Source organism: Equus przewalskii, chromosome 4 (genome assembly GCF_037783145.1).
Source record: "Equus przewalskii isolate Varuska chromosome 4, EquPr2, whole genome shotgun sequence".
Lineage (NCBI taxonomy): Eukaryota > Metazoa > Chordata > Mammalia > Perissodactyla > Equidae > Equus > Equus przewalskii.
This window is the reverse complement of record NC_091834.1, coordinates 101,724,726-101,743,348: the sequence shown is the minus strand read 5'-3', so window position 1 is coordinate 101,743,348 and position 18,623 is coordinate 101,724,726. Positions and strand designations below refer to the sequence as shown.

At 48.9% G+C, this 18,623-nt stretch overlaps 2 protein-coding genes across 23 annotated transcripts in view; one reads left to right on the top strand and one right to left on the bottom strand.

The window, feature by feature from the left end:
* Positions 1 to 9,501, bottom strand: part of TMEM176A (transmembrane protein 176A) — a 30,834-nt gene extending 21,333 nt beyond the window's left edge. Inside the window, exons 1-8 of one of the 6 annotated variants that reach the window (XM_070616783.1) lie at positions 9,317 to 9,490; positions 8,348 to 8,534; positions 7,401 to 7,511; positions 6,227 to 6,283; positions 5,860 to 6,075; positions 5,202 to 5,312; positions 4,945 to 5,058; positions 4,537 to 4,832 (exon numbers count right to left, since the gene is read on the bottom strand). In XM_070616783.1, the coding sequence (XP_070472884.1) occupies positions 5,229 to 5,312; positions 5,860 to 6,075; positions 6,227 to 6,283; positions 7,401 to 7,511; positions 8,348 to 8,530 (651 nt within the window). In that variant the 5' untranslated portion in view covers positions 8,531 to 8,534; positions 9,317 to 9,490 and the 3' untranslated portion in view covers positions 4,537 to 4,832; positions 4,945 to 5,058; positions 5,202 to 5,228. Of the gene's footprint in view, positions 1 to 4,536; positions 4,833 to 4,944; positions 5,059 to 5,201; positions 5,313 to 5,859; positions 6,076 to 6,226; positions 6,284 to 7,400; positions 7,512 to 8,347; positions 8,535 to 9,316 lie in introns of those variants that run through there. The other 5 variants (XM_070616784.1, XM_008508570.2, XM_070616781.1 and 2 more) reach the window with 5 other exon arrangements.
* On the top strand, positions 7,266 to 17,412 carry TMEM176B (transmembrane protein 176B). Of its 17 annotated transcripts, none has more exons than XM_008508576.2 (9): positions 7,266 to 7,614; positions 8,300 to 8,468; positions 9,905 to 9,968; positions 12,710 to 12,918; positions 14,672 to 14,782; positions 15,131 to 15,187; positions 15,409 to 15,636; positions 16,579 to 16,698; positions 17,083 to 17,412. In XM_008508576.2, exons 2-9 carry the CDS (start codon positions 8,451 to 8,453, stop codon positions 17,173 to 17,175), a joined length of 900 nt encoding a protein of 299 aa, XP_008506798.1. In that variant the 5' UTR covers positions 7,266 to 7,614; positions 8,300 to 8,450; the 3' UTR covers positions 17,176 to 17,412. The 17 variants fall into 17 exon arrangements, with proteins under 17 accessions (XP_008506798.1, XP_070472872.1, XP_070472867.1 ...); XM_070616766.1 differs by having other exon boundaries at positions 7,267 to 7,588; positions 12,707 to 12,918; XM_070616767.1 differs by having other exon boundaries at positions 7,290 to 7,614; positions 12,707 to 12,918.
* The last annotated feature ends 1,211 nt before the right edge of the window (positions 17,413 to 18,623 follow it).

Here is an 18,623-nt window from a genome sequence, read left to right as displayed (position 1 = left end):
CAGAATATGTAAAATAATCCAAGTTTCTTTCTTACACAAACGTCTAGGCAGGCACCGAGGGTTAGTATGTTACGCCAGCGGTCACACTTTTCCTGTGCTATTATTCTCCAAGAATGGACTCCATTCCCAAATACCTCATGGTCTAAGATGGCTTGCTCTAGGTCCAGCTGTCACACCTGCATTCCAAGCATCATAAAAGAGAGCATAGTGGGCAAGGGATACAACCTCTATCTTAAAGGGTACGGCCCGGCAGGTGCACACAACATTTCCTCTGAATCACATTGTCTAGAATTTAGTCACTTGATCATACTTTGCAGCAAAGGAGGTTGGGAAATCTAGTCTGCATTCTGAGACGTTGTATGCCCAGTTAATATCCAGGTGGCCTATTACAAAGGAATAAAGGAAGAACGAAAATTGGGGAAGAATACTAGTCTCTGCTGAAGGGCACCCCATTGCCATCCCTATGCATCGAAGCCATACCTTCTACTGTGTCTGCACGGTTCAGCCCCCTATGGCTCTAGTTTCTCGAATGCTCTTCTGGAAGATTGAAGGAGGGGATAATATTCCCATCTGGAGATTCTGTTGTTTTTTTTTTTTTAGATTTTTAAAATTTGTTTCCTTTTTCTCCCCAAAGCCCCCCGGGTACATAGTTGTATGTTCTTCGTTGTGGATCCTTCTAGTTGTGGCATGTGGGGCGCTGCCTCAGCGTGGTTTGATGAGCAGTGCCATGTCCGTGCCCAGGATTCGAACCAATGAAACACTGGGCTGCCTACAGCGGAGTGCGCGAACTTAACCACTCGGCCACGGGGCCAGCCCCATGGAGATTCTGTTTTACTTCATTTGAAGGAAGAAGCAGAGAGGATTTGGGGATTGGTGAGTACTTTCTGTTCTCCCAAATTCTGTCATCCATGATCCACATTTGTTTGACTAATTTGTACCTTGAGGTGTCCAATTTTTAGACACTGTTATATTTATCATTCTATCCTCACGCTAGCCATGGGTTTTTTATATAATTGCCCACAATTTACAAGTGAAAAGACTATTGCTCAGGAGGTATTTGTAGCCGCCCCAATGTTGAGGAGCTATCAAGTGTCAGTGCTGAGATTTGTGCTCAGGTCTTCTGACTGCAAGTTCAGAGCTCCTTCAGAGCACCCTTCCTGCTTCACTCTCCCTGTTGTCTCTGGTACAGCTCTGCCAACTGGGGCACCATGTGGTCTGAATGCTTGCTTTGTCCAACTCATTATCTGGGTTTCAGGCGACAGCAAAATTGTCTTTGCTGTTCTTGATCTTCTGATCTGTATCAATTTGAGAACTGGCTAATCAAGTACTGAGAAAACTCTGTTGAGATTTTGATTGGAATGACATTGGATTCATGCATCAATTTGGAGGGAGACGCCATCTTTACAAAACTGAGTCCTTCCTTCTATGGACATAGTGTACGTATTTCCATTTATTTAGGTATTCATAAACATTTTTCAATAATGTTCTATGATTTTATTAATGTCTTGAGTATCTAGATTTATTCCTAGGTAACTTATAGTTTCATTGTTATTGTAAATGTTAAAAAAAATTCTTTTTCTTTTTAAAAAATCAGCAAGGAATTAATTTTTCTCATATAAATACATTCAAAGGTAAGCAATCCAAGACTGGTTCGGCAGATTCAGTTATGCTATTGAAGGCCCAGGCTCCTTGGGTCTTCCTCTTGCACCACCTCCAGCCAGTGGCTGTTACCCTTCTGGCCACCAGATGGCTCATCCAGCTGCAAGTGTGGGGTCCTGATTCCAGGAAGGAACGAATAAAATGGGAGAAGGAAGAAGAGAATGATGCTAGGTTGGCCACAAGTGGTCTCTTTATCTCTAGGAATGCTCTTTGCTTTAAAGTCTGATTTTAATAGAGTTGTACCAATTTAATTATTGTATCTTTTTCTTCCCATCCTCTTACTGTCAATCTTTCTGTATCCTTGTTTTAGATGTGTTTCTTGTAAATAGAATATGGATGAATTTTATAAAAGTGCAGTCTATCTTTGTATTTTAAGTGGACTATTTGGTCCATTTGCATTTATTGGAATTACTCATATGACTTAATTTATAGTCATCTTCTATTTTTTGGCTTGCCATTTTTCTCACTTTTTAAAATGTTTCTTTTTATCTCTTCTCTGTTCTTATTTTGCATTGATTGAATTTTTTCTCATTCTACGGTTTTCTCCAATTGAGATTTAAAGTTTTATGGTTATTTCTATTCTTTTAATAATTACAGGTGAACTTTTACTAAAACACTTAAGTTTAAATATTTAAATTAGGTATTAATTGAATGAACACATAAATGAATAAGCTGACAGACTAAATTTAATCAACATCTTTGCGTCTTTTCGAACAATGCAAGGATCTTATAACCCTTTAATTAATCATTCCTTGCCAGGAAGAGAGTGATGTAATATTGTCATTTGTTTTTAGTTAATGACATTTGACTGATTTTAAGACATTCTCTTTGTTTCCTGAAATTTTACTGTGATGTGTTTAGATGAAGATTTCTTTTTATTTATTCTAATTTGTACTTGTTGCACTTCCTCTCTCTGAGAATCTTGTGTTTTATTAATTCACAAAATGTCTCAGTCATTGTGTCTGAATATTTCTTTTCTCTCATTCTCTCTACTTCTTCCTCTTGGAATTCTGCCTAGACACGTCAGATCTAAATGTCTCTTAAATCTCTCTTTACTTTCCAGCTCTTTTTTCTGTCTGAGTTGCATTCCAGGTAATTTCTTCATACCTATCTTCTAGCTTACTACTTCTCTCTGCAGCTATTTCTAATCTGTTTACTGGAGTTTTGATTCTAATTACTATAATTCTCATTTCTAGAAGTTCTCTCTGGGATTTTAAAAAATCTGCTTGATCATTTTTTGATAATCTCTTCTTTTTGCCAATACTTTAACTCCCTTTTTTTATATCTTTAAATATGTTAAACATGCTAATTTTATATCCCATATCTAAAAGTGGCCATAACTGAAGGATTTGTGCTCCTGATTTGATATTTGTAATTTATGCTGAATTTCAGGTTTTCTTTTCATACTGTGAAACAGTGCTTTTAGGAATTATTTGAGGCCTAGGTGAGGGTGAATTTCTCCAGCCTTTGTTTCTGACAGGGGTCTAGGGTCACTACCATCTCGAGGACTTTAAATTCTTTTCTCTGGATTTCTGGATCACCTAAGCAGTGGGAATTCAATCCGTAAGTCTGTATTAGAGTCAACTTATCTTCATGAGTCTTCATTTCACTCCTTTCTCCAAGAGTCTGCTTGTCATATCCTTAGATGAGGTAGATTTCTTTTCCGATTGCCCCATGAAATTGCAGATTTATACAGGGTTCTTCACTTTGACTCCCCAATTTACTAGCAGCTCTAGGATTTGTTGACTGTCTTCAACACAGTTATCAAGTGCAGTTTTGGGTTACGAGAGTTTTGGCAGACGCCACTAAGGCAGTGTGCAGGAGAGAGGTAACGCAGAGGGCTGCTCCTTACAAGTCCTGCTTGCAGGGCTGGCCCTTGGTTGTCTTCTTGGAATTTGGCTTTTGGAATGTTCCTATGCTGATAAGGTTGTTTTGCGTGCCTGGAGCACTGAACTCCATTGTGTCTGCTTGCCTACCCTGCACAAACTGTGTGATTTCAGGTGGACATCTGCTTTTCTTCTGGGAATCTTGAATTGCAGTAGTTGTGCAGGCAGAGTGTCTGTGTGTCCAGGCCCCAATAAAAACTCTGGCCTCTGAATCTTAATTGGGCTTTCCTGGGCAGAAACGCTGCATACATGTTACTGTGTGGCCCGTCACCAGGGGGAGAATGTAGGGAGCCTGCATCTGGATTCCTCCAGAGTCCACCTAACATGTCTTTTTTCCCTTGTTGATACTGCTGTGCATCCTTTTGCTCTAATAAAACTCAGCCATGAGTACAACTGTATGCTAATCCGTGGGTCCTCCTAGTGGACCACAGGATGTGTAGGTGGCTGCGGGACTCTGAAACAGGTAGATACTGGTTTCAAGACTCAGCTCTCTGAATTCATGCTCCTACTTCTATTATGGCCTATTCAGGTTAGCCATGAATTAAAAAATGTCTGATTCGTATTTTATCCAGAAGTTTTAGATGTTTTTTTCATGGGACAATTATTCAGGGTTTCTATTTCACCATATTGTTGGATGTCCTACCTTTAAAAAAATGATTTCCAAAATGATTGCATCTTGGTGTTATGTTATCTACTTTTTAATATTTCCACACAGTCAAAATAAAAAATCCATTTCTCAAATTGCCAAGCATTCACCCTCTTAAATCTGAATTGTAGAGGGCAGGGCTCAGAGTCTCAGCTCCCCTCATCCTTCGTACCCAGGACCTACAGACCCAGGACCACCCTCAAAGAAAGTCTATTTTCAGGGGCAGCAACTCTAGACCCAGAGGGGAGGTTGGGAGTGGGAAGAGCATTGTAGGTCTGCTAGTGGCTCATTCTCCACTGCCTCCCTCAGCCGAGAGGAATTCCCTGGAATAACTAAGCAAGAAGCTGGGAGCAACGACATGAGAGTTTATTATCATCGCTGCTCAAGAGGGGACATGAAGCAGGTCAGGAGGGTGAATGTGGGCAAGAAATGTCAGGAACCTCTATGATGGTTGGTGGGGCAGGGCAGTGGCCATGGCTGTGACTGTGGGGGACAGATAACTGGGGCTTTTCCCCGGTCGAGTTCTTCTTCCAGGAGTCAGATGCAGTCATGCTCAGTCCAGAAGCAGCTCCAGGCCTGAGTCCTCAAGAGAGGCAAGGCTAGATCTCATTCCCTCCCAGCAGTTTCTTCTGGTCTCTTTTCTAAGGGAGGAGGAGGGGCGAGAGAGCCCGATGGGGAGAGAAAGCCCAAATTCTCTCCTCTAGGGCAGCTTAGTTCTGGAGTCAACCAGATTCAATATCAGCCTCACAGTACCTGATGCAAAGAGCCCCAAGGTCCCACAGTGGATATGGACTTCCCTGGCATCCTGGGATCTTTGGCCTGGGGGCCACCTGGTCAGGGATGGGGGCTCTCTGGGCTGGGCCACCACTGGGGTAGAAAGACAGGCATGATGCCGCTTGAGACTCATTGTAATGGGCTCTTTTCTCCTCCCCAAACCATCCACTTTCCATTCCTCTCCTCTGGACAGCCCTGCCGCCCCAAACATATAGACGTGTATGTTAAGGACTCACCTCCTTAGGTCGGAGTCTTCTCCAGCACTACAGGCAAAGAGGGGCCAGAGATGCCAGAAGCAGCAGGATCCAGACACCCAACAGCATGGCCCGGATGCTTATGAACAGGGCCTGGGGACAGAGGAGTAAAGCTGTAAGTACCAGAGTGACTGTTGCCATCTGTGCTCTGTCCCTACGCTCATCCCCGACACAGTGTCACTCTCCACCCCTTCATCCCTAAGTCTGTAGCTTCTGGAGGGGGCTGAAGGAGGAGCTCTGCATGGACGGGGGCGGGGGTGGGTGGGTCGCAGCAGTCAATGGGTCTAGTGTGCAGAGGCAGCCAGGGACCTCTCTTATCGGACCTCAGCAACCTCATCGGAACAGTGACAGGCTTGGGCTATGATCTGGTTCCCGACAACCCCAACACTTGAGAGAATCAAGGGAGAACACACATTTAACACCTTTGCAGCACTTCGCACACTTGCAATATTGCCCCATTTCCTGTTGTTTCAATGTTTGTATTTCCCTCTAGTCTGTTTTGTTCAATGCCACATCTGTGGTGACAGCAGTCAAGTTTGGGGCAGAATAGGTGACACTCTTTTTGATGGACAGCCTTTCTCTTGTCCACTGTCTGGAATCTCCCTGCCCACCGCCTGCTGCCGCCACCCTGCACACCCACCTTCAGCATGTTCAGGTAGGAGAGGCATAGGTGCAGCCTTCTGACTTCTTCTGGACTTGGAGTGTGGGGGGCCGAGGTGGGCCAGCTTCCCGAGGGAGAGATATCACAGATATCCTCAGACTCAAAGCGATACTCATAGAAATTACGAGCCCCAATGACAACGGCAGCAGTGGCCGTGGAGAAAGCTGCAAGGGCGAGCAGGGTCCTCAGCTGGGCCTGGTGAGGAGAGGAGGCAGAGAGAGACCTTGGTGATTCAGTGTCTCCTGGAGCCCAGCCCCGTGAAAAGACTGGGAGGCCCAGTGGAACTGGCGTGTGATGGGGCAGAAGGCTTGGGCCTCGTGTCAACCCCTGCTCACCCCAAACTCACCAAGTAAAAGCCACCTCGTTTCTCATAAATGAAGGCAATGGTCCCAGCCAGCACAGCCTGGGGAGAGAGTCAAGTCGGAGGGTCAGCACAGGAAAGGCAGCCCCTCCAGCTGCCACTTCTGTTTCCCTCTGTAACTGCAGCAGATAGAGCCCAGCATCGCTGGCCCTTCCCCAGAACACTCTATGTGGACCCAAGTCTCTGAGCTAAGCTTTGCTGTCTGTAGTAAGGTAACAGTGAAGGAGTTGAGGCCTGAACCAAACTCCTGAGGCTACAGGACCTTCTGTTTTAGCGACTTGGAAAAGTGCTTCTGGTCTAGCCAGGTGTGAGCTCTCCCTCCCTTTCTTTGTAAGCAATGCCAGGTGCTTTATGAAAGTTCCAGATGGCGGGTGGAAGTCTAGGTCTCCGAGCTGCCTCAGGTCTAGGCATTGTCCTAACAGTGCTCAGCAGCCCACCTGGCTGGGCTTACAGAGCAGGAGGTCCGGTATATCCCGGTGGACAGATGGCTCCGAATACCATTTGGCAATTCTCTTACTAATCCGAGTGTTTTTTTGCCATTGGGTGGCTGAGGATGATTACTTTTGGCCCCTCTCAATAAATAGTGTGTTTTGCTGTTATTCTGTGAGTGTGGGTATGCTAAATGACCCCTCAATCCTGCCATGACCTCCCCACCAAGCTCTTATTGCAGATTGCACAGCCCATCTGGTGACATTAACCACTGTCGTTCAGTGATACCCACTGGATTCCCACCATGTGCAGGACCTGCAGAGGGCAGTGAACGAGCGGCAAGTGGCCCTTCCTTGTAGGGTACACACTCTCCAGCACATTCTGCCTCCCACATCTCAGTGCAAGCCTCTGGAGAGGAGCTTGGTCCTAGATCCTTAGTTGATATTTGCTGTCGAAGATGGGGAGAGGTGGCCAGCCTGGTGGGAGAGGCCCTGGGCAGGGAGCCGGGAGAGCTGACTGGGCGGCTTTAGACAGACCACCACTTCCCTAAGCTATTTTCTCATCTGTAGAAATAGGGAATTGGCCTTGATGACTCAGGGTCTTTTTGATTGCTGACACTGTACAGCACCATGTGGATGGCGAGGGTGTTGATGGCGACAGTCTATGACCTCTGACAGCAGGTCCACCTGCCCCTTCCCGGGCCCATCAACCATCCTCCGGCTGCACTCACCACCACGCCTGTCCAGATGGCAGCTCCCGAGTTCCGCACAGGGGAGTAGTAGAAGAAATGGAGGAATCCTCCTAGGACCCCACTCAACACCCCCAGCACGATCTGCACCGCCTGAAAGATGAAGAACTTCAGAATCCGGCTCCCAGCTTCCTGGGCCTAGGAGCAACCCTCTGCCCCCAAGACTTGCGGTAGCTTTGAGGACCTGCCACTTCAAGTATTAACAGTTAGAACCCAGGAAAGAGAAAGAGAGAGAGGAGAGAGAAAGAAGGAGGGAGAGGAGAGGTGAAGAGAGGGGAGGAGAGGAAAGGGGAGAGGAAGAGAGGAGAAGAGAGGAAGGGGGAAGGTAGAGGAGAAGGGAGGGGAGGGGAAGGAGAGGAGGAGAGGAGGGGGAGGGGAGAGGAGAGGAGAAGGGAGGGGAAGGACAAGAGGAGAGGAGGGGGGAGGGGAGGGGAGAGGAGAGGAGAAGGGAAGGGAAGGACAGGAGGAGGAGGGGAGGGGAGAGGAGGGGAGGAGAGGAGAAGAGAGGAAGGGGGAAGGTGGAGGAAAGGAGAGGGGAGGGGAGGGGAAGGAGAGGAGGAGAGGAGAGGCGAGGGGAGGGGAGTGGAGGGGAGGGGAGGGGAAGACAAGTCAGCCTATGCTGGTGTAGAGGGGATGGACTCAGGGTTCCACCAGCTAGGACTTTAAATGGTCATGGGTCCTTTGCACCCCTTTAGCCCACAGCCTACCCTTCCTACTAGAGCTTTTATTGAAAAGGCTGGTCTGTGAGGAAAGAAGCCAGAGACAGAACACAGGAGAACTTGATTTCTAGTAACAAGATAAAACTGGCTTAGTGTCCTATTCAGAGAGGCTGGTGGAGAGTGTGCTCAGCAAGAGGATGGGTCTTCCCTTTCCTGATGCAGAGAGCCTGATGCCCCCTTGGGCCCCACGAGGTGGGCAGCCCTACTCACCCAGGAGGCCACCAGCAGCCGCCTGCTGCCCAGGGTCTGGGAGGAGGGCCGCAGCAGGGAGCACCCGCTCAGCAGGAGCTTGCCCAGAGCTGACTCCTGGTGGATGTGCACGTCGATGCAGGTGGGCTGGGGGCCCCCAGGGGCCACGACACCACCGTCTACCATCCCCATGCCTGTGGACATCTGTCTGGGGGAGGGAGGATGGGAGTGTCATGGAGAAAAAGTTGGCAGAAGGTTTTCACTGGAGTTCAGGACTGGTGGAGGCCCCTAGTCACAGAGCGGCACGGCAGGTCCTCCCTCTCAAGGGCTGTCATGTCAGGACAGCCTGACTCTGCTGGGGCTGTGGTGACCGCTGAGCCCTCTGGAACCTCCCCCTTCACGCCACATCTGCTGTGTCCCCCCACCCTCCTCCCAGGGCCTTGGGGTCTGGACCAAGCAGTACCCTGTATTCCTCCCCTTTCCACCCTCTGCTCTCAGCCGGCTCCTGCCATCGTGGCCCCCACCCTGGCTCTTCTCCAGGTCTCTTCTCCTCCAGAGCCCTCAGGCCACCGACAGAACCCAAGTCCCAGCCGCCTGCTGGGCTTCTATTGCAGCAGCTGCTCCCCAGCTGGGCCTGGGGACACCCCTCAGCCCCTAAATATCTCCCTCTCCACCAACGGCCACTCAGCCCCACACTGCCTGTTCAAGCTGCCACCGCCCCCAAGAAAGGACCGAGCTGTGGGTGAAGGGGGGGTCACAGGCCAGACTGACTTGCCATCAGACAGGGATGCACTTGGCCTCTGTTCTTGCCACCTTCCCTAGTCACATCTTCCACAGGGTGGTGGGTCCCTCCCCCACTCCCTCCCCAGCAAGTCCTGAGGGGCGAGGTTGCAGAGAACTGTGAGGGGGCAGGAAAGCGAACCCCTTGGGGAGGGGGGCTGTGAGAAAGGTCTCTGAGAAAGGGCCACCTGGGCTGTGGGCCTGCCTCACCTGCTCTCTTCAGGGATCTGTGGCTGAGTGTGTGAGCAGGGAGGGCCGGGAGGGTCTGAGCTGGAGCTGAGGGCTGTGCAGAAGCAGGAGGGTGTTGGTGGAGCGCCAGAAAGGGAAGGATGGAGGCCAAACTGGTGGGACTTCAGCGTGAAGCTTCCCAGAACTCAGCTGGGCAAAGGGGCCCCTCTGGGGTTTTCCAGCCGCCGGAGGATCACTGGGCTCTGGTGCTGGAGAGCTTGGGGGCCAGGTGGGTAGCCTGGGAGACCTCGGAGCTGACCAGCCCTGGGAAACCCCATGAGGCTGTCGTGTCCCCAACCACCACCTGGGTAGGGGCTTTCTGAACAAAGATTTGCCTGTGCTGTATGTGTGCCCAGTGTGTGTGTTGTCTGAGTAGGCACCAGTGTGTGAGTGTGTGTGTGTGTGTGTGAGCGTGTTCTGCCATCTCCAGCCAACCTGATTATCTGCTCAAGACTGAACCCCCTAGAGGGGCCCCTCTGCCTCAGCTATTTTCTGGGATGTGATGCTGAAGGGCAGGCCCTTCTCCCTCCCCTCCTTCCTTCAGCTCTCGTCCCTCCCACCCACCAGCAGGTCCTCAGCTCTAGGTCGGCTCCTCCCAGGCCTGCTCTGCTCTGTGGCTGCCAGAAGACAGCAGGTAAGCAGGGCTATCACAGCTCCGGGGCCCCTTCCCAGGAGACTCTCACCGCAGGACCCCTCTCTCTCGGGGAGTCTCCAAGACCAGTCCCCAAAGCCTCCATCCTGTCTCATAGGATGCCTTCTCCCCCATTCCTGGTTCCCATAGGCCTTGCTTAGGAGGGATGGGTGTTATAGACAGAGGATGTGACCCTAGGAAAATGGCTGGGGAGGCATGTGTCTGGCCCCATCAGCCTGGCTCTCCCTCACCCTCAGTGGTGCCTCAGGCCTTTATTCTGCATGGGGTGGCTGAAGTTCAGGTTCAGGTGATTTGGTGGTGAGAGGTCCTCTGGAGTGAAGCCTGAGGGTGGAGGGCCCAGGGCATAGCAGGGATCTTGGTCCTCTGTCCTCAACTCCAGCGGCACTGGAAGGAGCTGGGCAGAGAAGAGTGTCCAGAGCAGCAGGGAAGAGCCCCACAGCCTGGAGTCACGGTGGTGTGGGAGGGGAATCTTCATGGGGCTGGCCTGCTTCAGTGGAAGAGCAGGGGGCCAGGCTGATCTGGGGGCGGGAGTCGGGTGAGGAGAGTGGTGGTACCCAGGGGGCTCAGAGGGAGCTGCAAGGTACATTCAGGGCTGCAACATGATGCTGAACTCCTGGGCCCCAAGGGAAGATCTGGGTGGAATCTGAGCTGGACTTCCTTGTGTGTGTCTGTGAACAAGTCTGAGCCTCCTTGTGCATCTGCAGAATTGTCAAACACCTGTCATTTATGCCTCAAAGGAGGCCAGGTAGGTGAGAGAGTGAAACCACTTTGAAAAGTACATAGAATACAGATGGGGAGACTTTAGGATTGCTATTTTTGCTGGTGTTATTAGAATTGTTATTAATAATATTATGATTTAAATGATGGTAATTAAGTAGGAGGCCCATTAGAGTTACCTACAGAGAATTTCTATTGAAGCTAGGCAGGTTGATTCTAAAGTGCACACACAGAAGTAAGTGAGCAAAAATGGCCATGAAAGAAAAAAATAACATGAAATAGCTCAACTAAATATTAAATGTATACTCATAATTAAAATTGTGGTGCATGACCCATCAGACACACCAATGGGCAGAATATAAAGAGTAGAATAAACCGGAATTCCTACGGGAATTTTGCTTTTGCTCAGGGGAGCATTTCAAATCAGTGGGAGAAAGATGATATATTCCACAAACAGAACATGCCCTCCAGAAGTAAACCATCTGGGAAAGAAAAATAAAAATAAAAACCCAACCTAACTTGGATTCATATCTTCCAATTTCCAAGAGAAATTCTAGACGGATCTACATTTAAATGTGAACTGAAAGCATAAAACCACTTTGAAGAAAACACGAAGAATTATTTTATAATCTTGAAATGGGAAAGTCCTTTTTAAGTAGGATGTAAAACCTAGAAATCGTAAAAAAGATCGAAAACTCAGATTATATAAAAACTCAAGCAAAGTCAAAAAATACATCACAAATTGTAAAGAAATATTTGGAGCTCGAGTCACAGATGATAATTTTTCAAATACACAAAGAACTCCCGTAAAGACCAAAATGAAACAAAGTAAACAAGAAGGATGTAGGCTATGAACAGAGAGCTCATAAAAGAAGAACCGAAAATGGCCATTCAGCATATGAAAAGATGACCAACCTCACTCATAATAAGAGAACCAGGAACTGAACCTCTCCTGGAAGAGCCACAGACGGCAGATCAGCGGTTGCCTGGTGCAGGTGTTGGGGATTTATTCTGGGAGGAACCTTAGGGAGGTTTTTGCAACATAGAGATGTTCTGTATCTTGACTCCAGTTGTGGTTGCACAAATGTACAAATTTGCCCAAACTTGTTGAGATATACACTGAAAAGGGAGCATTTTATTGCCTAAAATTGATTAAAATCTACATTGGAATGTAATTTTCCTGATATGCATTTGAAAGAGATTAAAAAGTTTGCTGACACCTTCTGCTGGCCATGGGGAGGGGCTGTGGGTAAGCTGCGACCTTCCTCCTGCCTGTGAATTGCATGGAGGTCGCTCCACGACGGCAAGATCCATCAAAACACACATGCGCCTTTCCACTGACCTGCAAACTCCATGTTGTTTGTAAGAAAAAAATAGGTGTCTATCCATATGAGACTGCTTAAAAAAATTATGATGCATTCATACAGTGGCATACTCCGTAACTACACAAATGAGTGAGGAAGCATTTTATGGACTGATGCAGGATTATTTTTAAATGTGGTTCTGTGAACAAGTCATTGTGCAGAACAGTGTGTTTGTGGGAAAACTGGGGGAGGAAATATCATTGTAGGATATGTAAGAGAATGATGATATTAGTTTCCATTTGGAGGGCAACTAGGTGGTTGGAGAGAAAGCTAGGAGAGAGGGTTTTAAAGGTATACCCTTTCGTATTGTTTGAACTTTTTCACCGTATGAGAGTATTATGTGTAAATATGTATACTAAGTCACTGAAATAATTCAGATTCCTTTCTTTGTCCAACCTGAGACCCGGAGAAACTTTATCAGACAGTTTTGGGGAGAGGTCCAAGAATATATGTGGTAAAAGACTCTAGAGCCGATTTGGCTTTGCACCCCAGATTAAGGTCACCATGACATTGATACCTACACTGGAAGGCCCTTTGGAACTTGACAAGGAGACTGTTTTCTCTCCCTTCACTCATGTGATGTGTTCCTTTTTGCCTTACCTCGTTCCCAGACCTCACTTCTGTACGTCTTCTCCCCAGCAGGCACGATGACCCAAAACATGGTGACTCTGAATGGAGTCGATGTGGCCTCCACGCTGCCGCAGCCCACCCACATCAACATCCACATCCACCAGGAATCGGCTTTGGCACAACTGCTAAAAGCTGGAGGTTCCCTGAAGGAGCTCTTTTCTCGCCCTCGGGACAGTGGCCCTTCTAAGGCCAGGAAAAGCTATGGGCAGCTGGCACTAGGGGTAAGAGTGGGCTGGAGAGGCTGGTTAGTGAGGTGCCACAGAGGAGGACACTCTCCTTCCTCAGTAGGATGCAAAAAGGAGAATGGGTTGAATCCCAATGAGAACTCACTATTTATATCCCGTCTTGTTTGGGAAAAGAAGGTTTTGGAAGGTTCCCCACAGAAGTTTGGATGAACGAGAAGGCTGGACTGCTTGGATGGATGGTGCAGTGGGGCAGTGCCGGCCAGAGGTGGGGATGGGTGGAAGAATCCCTGGGGGCTGTTGATTCAGATTAATGGAACCCACATGCACTGAGGGCCTGCAGATGCAAGGCAGTAGGCTAGGCACCTCAGGGAAAACTGCTCAAAGGATCCCTGGGCTGAAACCTAAAGGGGCTCAGCATGCATCAGAAGGGATCAGGCAACTACACAAATGCCTAGAATTAAAGGCAGATTAGGTGATGTCCTTGGAGGCAGGGCGGCATCCTGCAGGAGTTGGCATCTGAGCCAGACCTTTAGTAGAGAAAGAGTGGGTTTAGACAGATAGAAGCAACGGAATTCTAGGTTAAGAGAGTGGCAGGAACAAGGGCAAAGAAGCCAGAAAGCACAGGGCAAGTTCTATCAGAGTAAAGAGAATGGGATTCATGGCTGATTAGCCTGGAAATGCAGCCCAGGGCTATATTGCCGAGAGCCTTGAATGATGGGGTGAGGAGTCTGTCCTGAGTCAGCTTCCATAGTGGGAAGGCTGTGGATGGATTCTAAGCAGGAACCTGGGCTTTAGGCTGCCTCACAGCTAGAAGGTGTCCAAGGAAGAAGTACAAGGGTCTGCGCCTGTGTGGTCACAGCGGAAATGACGAGGAAAGGGAGGAGTCCAAATCCTTTGTGGATAGGGTCTCGGTGACTTGGGAGTGAAAGGGTTTGGGATACAAGGGAGGAGAGGAGCCCAAGAACATGCTGAGGTTTGGAGTGTGGCTGACCAGGAGATTGGAGCCCTGGAAGTCAGGGGAAGGCAGACGTTGGAGGTGTGGGTGGGGTGTGGAATTTGGGTGTGATGAATCTGAGATGCTAGCAGGACATGCAGGCGGTGATGTCCAAGAGGCTGTGATAGTCGGATTCTCCAGGAAGTAGATGCTGAGTTGGAGTTAGGTGTGCAAAAGGTTATTGGGGTGTAAGAACTAGGAAACGAAAAGGGAGGGAGCAGAAATGGGCAGGGGGAGACATTAGACCATGATGTAGGCCTGACAAGGTCTCTGCCAGCCCAGTGGGGAGCTCTGGAGCAAAGACTGCCCTTCCAGGAGTTCCACGTTGGGTGGAAATGGCCGTTGTACACTGCCTTGCTTAGCCATTGGCTGGGCAGCCGTCCCCAGAGTGTGCCCTTGGCTTGAAAGACGAGGGGCCCTTGAAGGAGCTGACCACTGTAGGCTGTCAGCTAACCACAGTCTTTTCTTGGAGGGGGTCTTTTTCACCCATCATGGATAAGATGATGTGATTCCCAAGGGAGAATAAGGAGAAAAAAGTGAGAACCATCAGGTGGGATGACAAAAGTGTGGTGTTTAGGAAAAAGTGATGAAGGCTAAAAGCCTGGCATGTCAGAGGGATGGGGAAGAATAGGACATGCTGCTTCATGGATGGTAAGGGAACAGAACCTTCCAGAATCAGAGCTGCAGAGAGGTCAAGGCAGAGGAGAAGGAGAGGAAAGCCACCTAGGTGGGAGCTGGGTGGCTGCTCCTGAGGCTTGTGGGCTTTGTGGGAAGGAGTCTGGCTCTGTCTTGCAGGTGACCCAGATATTGCTGGGGGCTGTAAGCTGTGCGCTTGGAGCGTTTCTCTACTTTGGACCCTGGACCGAGCTGCGTGCCTCAGGCTGCGCCTTATGGGCAGGGTCTGTGGTGAGTAAGGAAGGGGCTGTGAGCTCAGTGGGAGGCAAGCCATTGAGCAAGGAGAAAGTTCCCTTGGATCTGGGTCAGGCATGTGGGGAAGAGACCCAAGACCCGGAGTCCAAATGCCCTTTGCCATGAGGAAGCTTCCTTAGGGGCCTGGCAAAACCCTTTCACTCTCCATTTTCCTCTTTACGGCAAGGGGCAATTGTAATGGAGTCCTGTCCATATGCCAGGTTTCTTTGCCTGTCCCTGGGATCCTGCTCCAATTAGTTGTTCTGGGAGCTATTGGGGGAAGGGTGATGGAGATCATCTCAGGAGAGTAAATTGGAGGTCTTTTCTGGTGTCTTCTCTTCCCAGGCTATTACAGCAGGAGCTGGGACCATTGTCCATGAGAAGCACCGGGGCAAGCTTTCAGTGAGTCTTGGGCATCCTCTGCCCCCTCCTATGTCTCAGTCTTTCTGCTCTAGTTTCCTGTCTCCTCTCCTTTGGTTCCCAATATCCCGCGTTCCTTCCTGGAGGGGTAGGGAGGTTTTCCTGGGCTAGGAAGCTGGAGAAGAGGAGACAGGTTTGAGGCTGGGACCCCATGGCTTTGCCATCAACAGAGGGAGTCTGCATTCTGAACTTCTCTCTTTTAGGGCTGGGTGTCAGGTCTGCTCACCCTGGCTGGCGTTGCCACGGCTGTGGCTGCTGTTGTCTTCTGTGTGAATAGCTTAACCTGGCAAAGTGATGGCTTCGTCTACATCGACACTGTGTGTGATCCCCCAGCCCCTGCCTTCACAACCACTGGGTATAGATGGATGCAAAGAAGCTACGGCTCAAGCTGGAGAAAGGACTATTGCAAAGTCTACATGCAAATGCTGATGGTGAGAATGGAAAGTCCAATCTTCTAGGGACTCATCAGAACCATTTGTTCCCAAGGAACCAGGGCACTGGAAGGCAGACACGTAGGCTCTCTGTGCTTGGACCTCATCCTAGGTCTTTTGTTCACGAGGTTTTAACTTAGGCTGAAGACATTTCTCAGACCTTCATGACATGAAGATTCCCTGAATCAAAGGGGATGAGGGGCGAAGAGGAGACATTTAAGAGAGGATATTGTGGGCCACCCTCTGTCTTTCCCGGTGTGTGGCTGTTCCAGTTACCTATTGCTGCATAACACACCACCCTAAAAATGTAGTGGCTTAAAACTACAATTTGTTATTATTTCTCACATTCTGTGGGCTGACTGGGCTCAGAGGGGCAGTCCTCACTTGGGTTTTCTCATGCAGTTCAGATGTCAATGGTGGGTGAAGTCATCTGAGGGCTCATCTGGGCTGGACGTCCAAGATGATGAAATCCATGGCTGGGAGCTCAGCTGGGGCTATCAGCCAGAGGGCCTACAATGGCTTCACCATGTGGCTTGTACTTCTCATAGCTCAGCAATTAGGTTCCAACAGGGAGCATCCCACTGAGAGCATTCCAAGAAGTAGGAAATGGAAGCTGCCAGGCCAGCTAACGGCTACCCCGTTAATTGGCATAGTGTCACTTCCACTGTATTTTATTGGTGAAAGTGGTCACAGGCCCTTCCAGATCCTAGGGGCTGGAGAAATAGACCCCAGCTCTTCATAGTTGGTGGTAAGGTCATCTTGCTGGCAAGCAAATGGGGTGGAAGCTGTGGCTGCCCAAAGAGTTGGAAAATGCAATCTGCTTTGGTGGGAAGTAGTTAGTTGGACAGAATCTGATACCTGGCTGGGCTGATAAGGTGGTAGTAAGAGGAGATTCAGAGGAGTGGACTCCTGACTGTATCTTTTTTCTTCCTTTATCTCCAGAACTTGTTCCTAGGAATTCGTGCTCTGCTCCTGGCTGTCTGTGTCCTGCAGGTCATTGTATCCTTGGCTTCCCTGGGTGTGGGTCTTCGAAGCTTATGTGGCCAGAGCTCCCGGCCCCTGGTGAGCTGTCAGGGGGGCACTGGGGAAAGAGAGGGTCTGGTTGGTTGGTGAGGCTCTGGGAACAGGGAGAAACATTGGGGCCAGGCACACTGCCTAGCAGAGTCATGCTCAACCTCACTCAACTTCTTTCCAGGGCTCGGCTCCTCCCTTTGCTCTCTGAGGAATCAGTGCATCCTGGGTTAACTTCCACCCTCTGCTTCTCCATGCCCTCCTTTACTCTCATTTTCCCACTTTCCCTCTTTTTTGTCCTAGATCTTTGTCTAGCTCCCCTTCCATGGTCACCTTTTCCTTCCCCTTCTTTCCTCTTCCTGATTTCAAGTTCTATGAAGCTAACTCTGCCCCATCCTTTTCCACCCAAGAATTGATTTCCCCCTGTTTTTTCAGGATGAGGAAGGGTCAGAAAAGAAGCTCCTGGGGGAGAATTCAGTGCCTCCTTCCCCCTCTAAGGAGAAGACCACGGCTGCCATCATCCTGTGAGCTGCCAAAGACCCTGCCTGGATCCCCACATGTCCCTGCGGAGTAGCCCAGGGTGCTCCCCCGGGCCCATCGCTGCCCTGTCCCTCATACTTGCCTCTCCTTTGGCCACTGTCCACCACCTCCTCCTCTCCCCATCACCCTCACCTACCGTTCCCACTCCAGTGTCCTCAATTCAAGGAACAGGTATTGTCACATTTTCCCCAACGCTGATTAAACATAAACAACCATGAAAAATAATTTTGCACAGAAAGGTTGTGGTCTCCTTCTGTTTATACACATGGCATTCTGTGAAGGGCCTTTGTGTTGGTATGGATGGAATCAGACGAGAGTGGATTTGTCACATGGAAACAAGGTCCCAATGAGACTAAATTTAATTATGTTCTGCTCTATATCCCAAGCGGCAACACTCCTTTTTATGATTTCCTTCTGTTCAATGTAAAGTGAAAAAATCTCTCATATGCTTAGAATCTTTTAAAGACAATCTACTACGACTGTCTTTAAGCATCTACAACCTGGACTTGAATATACAGAACTATGTGAATCATGGAACAAGATCTCTCTCTTCCTCCCTCCTTCCCTTCCTTCTTTCTTTTTTTGTAGTAATTAGTGTTGGTTCTCTCTCTCTACGTACACACCTATTATTCTTCACTTTCATTGTAAATGATGTGCTCAATTTGTTTTTTACTTTTTTCATTTTTTTATAAATATATAATAGAAATACATAGATGTGAGCATTTCTAAAGGGTAAGAAAACAGGTTATGGTCTGGAGAATTAAAGATGTGATAGTCTGGCTTTTTTCTGATTCCACCATAGTAAGCAGCCTTGCATTTTCATTATGAAATCTTATGAAATCTCTGTGAGGTAGGTTTCCTTACTGAGCAGACTCACAGGAGAGCAACTAGTCTTCAAACCAAGCCGAGTGGCTCAACGCCCCCACCTTTACCCACTGTGCAGTACTGCCTCAGAGGCTGCGCTGAACACGTGCAGCGCTCCGGCAGTGAGGGGGGCGTGGCCCCAAGCGTGGAGGGCCTATGTCTCTCTCCCCGGGGCTTCTCACTGGCCTAGTCCCTAGATGGAGATTTATAAATAAGCTTGTGTAATAAAGGCTCACGGAGACAAGGCAGAAATATGTTCAGAGTATTGGGCAGTAAATGGAGGCATTGAACAGGGGTTACCAAATTACAGCCTGAGGGTCAAAGCCTGTCTGCCACCTATTTTTGTAAAAAAAGCTTTATTGAAACGCAACCACGCTTATTTGTTCACACGTTGTCTATGGCACCAGGGCAGAGTTGAGTAGTCTCAACAGAGACTGATGGCCCACAAAGCCTAGAATATTTACTACCAGGCCTTTTACAGAAAAAGTTTGCCCTCCCCTGGCGTAGGGGGCGGTGGGGGTGGCTAGTTCTACTGGGTGATTGACAGGCGCCTATTTTCCTCCTGCTGCCTG